At 37.3% G+C, this 7,221-nt stretch overlaps 1 protein-coding gene across 1 annotated transcript in view; it reads right to left on the bottom strand.

Moving 5' to 3' along the window:
* LOC106868280 (uncharacterized) overlaps positions 1–7,221 on the bottom strand; it is a 125,834-nt gene that overhangs the window by 43,803 nt on the left and 74,810 nt on the right. Inside the window, exons 2-3 of the mRNA XM_014913469.1 lie at positions 6,849–6,944; positions 2,494–2,670 (exon numbers count right to left, since the gene is read on the bottom strand). Of these exons, the coding sequence (XP_014768955.1) occupies positions 2,494–2,670; positions 6,849–6,944 (273 nt within the window). The remainder of the gene's footprint in view (positions 1–2,493; positions 2,671–6,848; positions 6,945–7,221) is intronic.

Here is a 7,221-nt window from a genome sequence, read left to right as displayed (position 1 = left end):
TATATATATTGTTAACAAGGGAAAAACACACACGCACACACACGCACACTCACGCACACACACACACACATTCACACACACACGCACACGCACACACATATATATATATAATGGATTTATGGTGTGTATGTGAGTGTGTATGTTTACGTATGAACAAGAATTCCGTTACAGCTATCAGATTTACATTAGGTCACAAAAGTTTAGGAAGTCAAACAAAGGTTTAGGATAAGCTATTTTCATTATCAATCAGTATGCTTGTATGTATATCTATGTATGTACATATATGTGTATGAATGGATGCATTATTGTTGCTGCTGCAGATGCTGTTGTTGCCGTCGTTACTACTGCTGCTGTGGTTGCTATACTGTTACTTAACACCAGGTTAACATTGATCCATTGGCACAATATATTCATACATACATACATACATACATACATGCATGCATACATACATACATGCATACATACATACATACATACATACATACATACATACATACATATGGAGAGTTTGACCATCCCCTGTACCTACACCTTAGAACCATCATGGCATCTGATGTGGTTTTCTAAAGCAGACAATGTTCTGAAAAGACATCCATATAGATTGCTTATACGATTTGAACTACAAAGAGCAGCAAAGTTCTGACCTTTGTGGATTTTAAAATGTCTTTTGAGGCTTCCGTTAAATTTGCAAATCTCCTGGCAGACATTGCATTCAAAGATGTGCGCAGACATATAGGCAGAAATGTTAGTGGAGGTTTGCTTTCCACGGCTTCGCAAATGAGATTTGAGCTCAGCAAAAGAAAGGCATGGTCTGTCACAAACTGTGCACACAAAAATACATTGTGATTCAATTTTTCGATCGTAACATTCTTCCTTAAATCTCTTTTGAGTCTTGCATGTGTTATCCTGGCCTCTTCAAACGCTTTCACTCTACTCCACACTTTTGTTCACCATCTAGCTCTATCCAAAGCCAGGGTTTCTATGTCCTCTGGATCCATTCCAAGTGACTTCATAGTAGTCCTTATGCCGCCCTTAAAAAAACTTTTTTTAGGTTTACGCCGATAGCGTTTCCTCTCTGCAAGCTCACCATTTGGAACTATGAAGGTATTTAAACGTTCTAACAAAATGCGAGCAAGTACCTTTCAAATCACAAACAAAAGCGAAATCCTACGAAAATTGCCACACAGATCCTTTGGCCCCGATTTATACAAGACAACTAAAATGGTATCAATCCAGTTTTAAGACTCTTTCTCAGTTTTCCAACAATGACAAATTAATATAAGAGTTCTAACATTTTTTTGCCACCCCCATATTTCAAGACTTCTGCACAGATTCCATCAGACCCTGGAGACATATTGTTATTCAGTTTATTCACAGCTAAATAAATGTCATTCAGAGTTGGTTCAAATGTTATTTCTTCTATAACTGGAGAGTGTTCGAATTTTTCTATCATCCTCATGTCAGCGGATGATGGTCTATTCAAGAGTGCAGAAAAATGGTCTACCCAGTGCTTATAAATAGAAGCTGTGTCAGTCAGAAGCAAACGTCCACTTTCTGTTCTCACTAGAGCTATTGAAGAAGATTTTGGGTCATTTCGCTCCTTAACATAAGAGTACAAACCCTTAGCATCATTTCTATCAGCCGCTTCTTGTGCTCTATCATTCCACCATTCCTGTTTAATCTTCATTAGAGAAGTCTGCACTTTCCCTTTCAGCTTTCTGTATGGTTCGTTTGAGTTAGGGTTCAAGGACTGAGAAAGAAAAGAAGTGTATTGCTTTAGTTTTGTTTTTCTAAAAGTAGATCATGAATTTCTGCTGATCTATCTGAGAATCAGTCACTGGATTTACGTGATTTGACTCCCAACGACGAACTTGCAGCCTGAAATATTTTTGTTTTGAAATCTTCCCATAGATTGTTTGGGTCAAGGTTGATACTTTGTATAGCATCGAAGAATCTTTGCAAGTTGCTTGATAGTTTAAAGTTTGCATCATTTAACTTTTTGGGCACCTTAGGACAAGACTGTCGATATTAAGGCATTATCGAAAAATTTATTTTCTCACGCACTAGATGATGATGAGTCCAGCTCTCTGCTCCTCTCATGGCCAGAACGCTAGAAACGTCTTTCATACCACGTTCTATGGTCAGAATAAAATCTATGAGATGCCATTACTTAGATCTTGAGTGCATTCAGGTGGTTTTATTTTTATTTTTCTGCTTAAACAGTGTTGGTGACAATCAGTTTATTCTCCGTACAAAACGTCTAAAGAGCTACTCCATTTTTATTACCTTTTCCAATCCCATGTCGACCTAAAACAGACCATGAAACGTAGTCCGTTCCAACTCCTGTGTTGAAATTTCCCAATATGACCAGCTTGTCAGGAATTGATACTTTCCTCAATAATTGTGCTAGGTCATCATAAAACTGTCCTACAGTTTCGTCAGAATGGGACATTGTTGGTGCATAAATACTGACAACGGTAAGAAACCTACCTTTTGTCAGTTTAATACGGCATGCTATGGTTCGTTCAGATATACCACTTGGAAGCTCTGCAGTGAAGGATACTAATGAATTGTTGAGAGCAAACCCAACACTAGACTTTCTACGCTGACCTTTAGCTAGGCATCTCCAAAAGATAGTATATCCATAAGTAGGTTCATTTACTTGACCTTCACCAGAGAGACAAGTTTCAGAAAGCGGAAATATATCAAAGGAATATTTCTTAAACTCACATGTGTATTTTTTGTGCGTGCATGTGTGTGTGTGTGTCTGTCTGTCTGTCTGTCTGTCTTCAAATGGGCGTTTGGATGTTCCATTAGAGCCAGTAGTAATTCTCCCTCCGAAAAAAAATATGTCTGTGTTGTGTGTGCATTTGAGTGTGTGTGTGTGTGTGTGTGTGTGTGTGTGTGTGTGTGTGTGTGTGTGTGTGTGTGTGTGTGTGTGTGTGTGTGTGTGTGTGTGTGTGTGTGTGTGTGTGTGTGTCTATCTGTCTATCTGTCTGTCTGTCTGTCTGTCTGTCTTCCAGTCTGCCTGTTTTCGATTATTTAAATCCTTCCTTTGAAGAAGCTGGTTTCTAACAAATTACACCCTCAAATTACACCCCACTGTCTGTCGTAAAATTGGAAACATTCAGTAATGTAGATACTGATAAACTACATCAGAAGAAAATAAAGATACACGAGGGAATGTTGTTTCAATGATAATAGATCTACAGAATCAGGCCTATTTGGGGGCTAATAAAAAACAAAATTCATCGCTAATCCATGATAGAGTCTGATTGACTCGTGGCTTCAGGCTCTTGCCTGATGGGGCTGGGGTCAATCCAAGTTAGTGGTCCCAGAGGCGTCAGTATTCGTAGAGCCGACCGTTGCTCTTCATCGCTGGCTGTCCCTTGCCAACCCCTCTGCATCCTCCAAGATAACGTCGAGCTTCTGGAGACCTTCCTCAATCATGTCTAGCCATCTGGTGTGGGGCCAACCACGAGGCCTCTTCCAGGCCACAGCCACTGCGTCGAATGAGAGTAAAGCTCTGATAGGATGATCTAGCGGGAGACAGGGGACACGTCCATATCAGCGCATGCATGATAGAGTGTTTGGGCTAATTCTTTTGTATTCCACTCTCATATAAAAATAAACACTGTCAGAGACAGAATTAACGCTCCTATACATGGTTTCTGTGTTTTCTCTATCTCTTTTGAAGGTGTGAGTTTTTAATCGAGTTTCTCTCAAAGTCCAGTACCTTGTCAAAAATATTGAAATCGATATTTTTATATTTTCATATTACTTTGTCTTTAAATTTATATGTTTTTTAAAAAACCAATCATATTAATTAAGGAAATCAGCTGAAATTTAACGGGTTATTTTCTTTGCATAAAGACGAAACTGAAATTATTATTTGGCAAATAAATTATTAATATTCGCTAAAATTGTACAAAAAAAAGTAAACAATGAAGAGAATAGGCTGCTATGTGCAAAATTGCAAAATAATTTCCTTTTCTTCTTATATAAATTCCAATTATAGTTTCTTGTTTTGCTTGCATTTATTTCTCATATTCATTTTCCAGAAATATGAATTAGGATTCGATAAAAATGAACAGTTTGCTATTTCATTTTATTAACTTTAAACATTAATATTCGATTATTTCCCCTCACAAAAATTGATTATTGAAAATTTATCTCATTAAGTTCATATTTAAAGATTTATGCCTTTTTATTTTTATTCCAAAGGAACAGAAAGGATTAAATTGAAAACAATTTGCAAAAATTTATTAACATGAATTGCAGACAGAAGATTAGCTTAAAACCAAATTACATACATATAGATGCCAAATTACAGAAGTATAACAACAGACACACACACACACACACACACACACACACACACACACACACACACACACACATACACACACACACACGCATACACACCATATATATGTATACGCATACATATATATGTGTTTATGCATTGCATACATATTTAATATACATACATATATCATAATACATACATACACTCACGCAAACAAGCACGCATGTACACACATATACAAACGCATATGGATTTGTGCATATATTTACATATGCATTCACGCACTCACGCACAGACACACGTATCAGTGTGCCTCCGAATAAGACAAAGTAGCTGGTGCTTATTCGGGCAGAAACGCTAAATATTAAGTTTTGTAATCGGAAAATGTGAAAGAAATGCAATATACTATTCCAAAAATGTTGAATATCTTGATGTTGGACGAGAAGAATTTTTTATTGTGTTGTAGAGGCAGCGTAATTGCGATGAATTTTTATACTTTACCAAATTCTTTTACACTTTTATAGAACGCCACCATTTATGCATTGATTGCAATTATGCCTTCAGTCTTGTATAGCGGAGCATGCTGCTTACGGCATGTCCCCCTCTAACTGGCATGCACAGAATTTCTAATTAATACTACCCTTGGAAGTTCGAAACTATGTCGAAATTTGAGTAGGTGAATTTCCGATAGTAGGTTTAGCCAGTTAAGTAGGATTCTAGCGACATTTATTCCAGCAAGTTTCTTCTCTTGTTGCCACACTTTAATTAGTCACCCTTCTTGATGAAGAAAATGTGTACCTGTCTAAGTTGTCTTTATATTTCTTTTCACGTCCAGATTAGCAAGAAAATCAGGTGATCCTTTATTTGCAATACTTCATATCAAGACTTAACATATCACAAACAGAATATCGTCAGATCCGCGCAGCTTATTTTTTTAGCGATCAGGTTGAGGTTTTGATTTATGCGATATCAGGTGGCGAGCTAAGTTGCTCATATTTAGTCTTTGTGCAATATAATCTATAAATATTTCCTTGGTTTTACCGTCGCGATTAAACAAGTCTTCGAAATAATAATTCCATCAGTTAATAGCTGCTTGCCTTCAGTTATAAATTGTGTACCATCTTTAGATATGAGAATTGTTAGATCTGTTGTAGTAAGACTATATAATACTTTAACAGCACAGAAGAAATACCTCTTGTCATAATTTATTCGTCCTGTGTGCGTGTCTGTTTCTGAAATGCAGGTTTCCCTTTGCAGAAGGCTTTTCATTTGTATTCGAGATTCCTCATATTTTGGTTGGCATGGAAAGATGCTCCCATTCCTTCAAACAGCTGCTGATTTGGTCATTGATTTTGTCAACTCATCGTAATGTATCTCTGAGGTAAAACGCAGAAATTCTTCATAAGCTGCTTAGATGTCTACCTTAAAAGAGTAATATGTTTCAACATTGTCATATTGTTAAGGTAGATGGGTGATAATATATCGAGTAGACACTGATGAAGTTGTTCTACCGTTCTCATTTTTTTAGAGTCTGAAACTCAGTGTGACATTCCACTGGTATCATTTCCGGTGTCGACGTCACTTTAGAGCTTGTTTAATTTGCACATTACATCGCATTTATCAGTGCTTCGTTGGCCCGATAAGTGACTGTCAGTGACACCTATTAAATGTACACCCATGTGATCGCGGATTCTTTAAATTGATTCATTAAGGTGCTTCCTGCTTTGATCGTGGGTGTTATCAACAATACTCTAATTGTTTGCTTGTGAGAATATTGAGTTGGTAATTGCAAAGTCATATCTTTCATATTTAATTTAAAGCAGGGACGTAATTTGAGTCAGCTTTTCCATCGTCATACCCTTGCATTTGTGTCATTCAGAAGTTTAGGCCTTTGCCATCTCTGGCTGCGAAGTCACCCTTCAAATGACTTTATCTTATTTACGCATTCCGGAGAGGACGCAGTCTAATCTAGTATAAAAATCCTCTTTGATTTCATATCTGCAACAAGTGTGGGAGTATTAGCCTGATATCTATCAGGTACCTGACAAAACCATCAAACTATAAACTCACGATAATAAATATTTCATAGATGCCAGTTGGTACTTCAGTAGCCTGTCAAGGAGAACATGTAAGTGACATTCTGCTGAAGGAATTATTCTCAAAACGAAAGTATATGTGTCGCCATATACCTTCTGTTGTCTCTCATCGATTAGATTTGTCTCGTCAATGGCTACAATGAATGTTCGTCTTTAAGCGTTTCATTCTCTAGAAACGACTGCCGCCTGTCGTTCGCCGAAGGTTATTCAACTCATTCATAAGCGTCAGAACATCATAACATTGAAAAATTATTTCGGCCGCATAAAAGGGACGCATCCGAATGAAGAAATCCACTAGGGAGACTCAGACAGGCTACATTCGAAGCACTTTTTCTAGTCATTTACTAATGCAGTGTGGGCAAAGTGGATGTTGCAGAGAAAACTACGCTGGCGCTGATGCAGCTGCCGAAACGCAATTCAGTCTGCCATCATACATTTACTGCCTTCAAACAATTTCTTAAGTAGCAACTCCGAGATATCACAGAACAGCTCTCGCTGCCAGTGATTATCACAGGCTTTAGGAGCGTATTGGTAATCTGTGGAACGTCAGTACATGGATTAGATTAGCATAGTGAAACTTGCAAATCATTTTTTTTTTTTTGCGATTGCAAGGAGTTGCTCATTTCAAAGTTGTTCCTTAATGTCCTTTCTACATGCTAATTCCGACAACTACTCGCCTGCACCATACCCGAATGTGAATCTAAATGTTGTGTTGATATCATGCCATATCATATCATATCATATCATATCATATCATATCATATCATAACAAATCATACCATGTAATACCAAATCTCATATATATATATATAT

This window comes from Octopus bimaculoides, chromosome 1 (genome assembly GCF_001194135.2).
Source record: "Octopus bimaculoides isolate UCB-OBI-ISO-001 chromosome 1, ASM119413v2, whole genome shotgun sequence".
Taxonomy (NCBI): Eukaryota; Metazoa; Mollusca; class Cephalopoda; order Octopoda; family Octopodidae; genus Octopus; species Octopus bimaculoides.
This window is presented reverse-complemented; position numbering and strand designations above follow the sequence as displayed.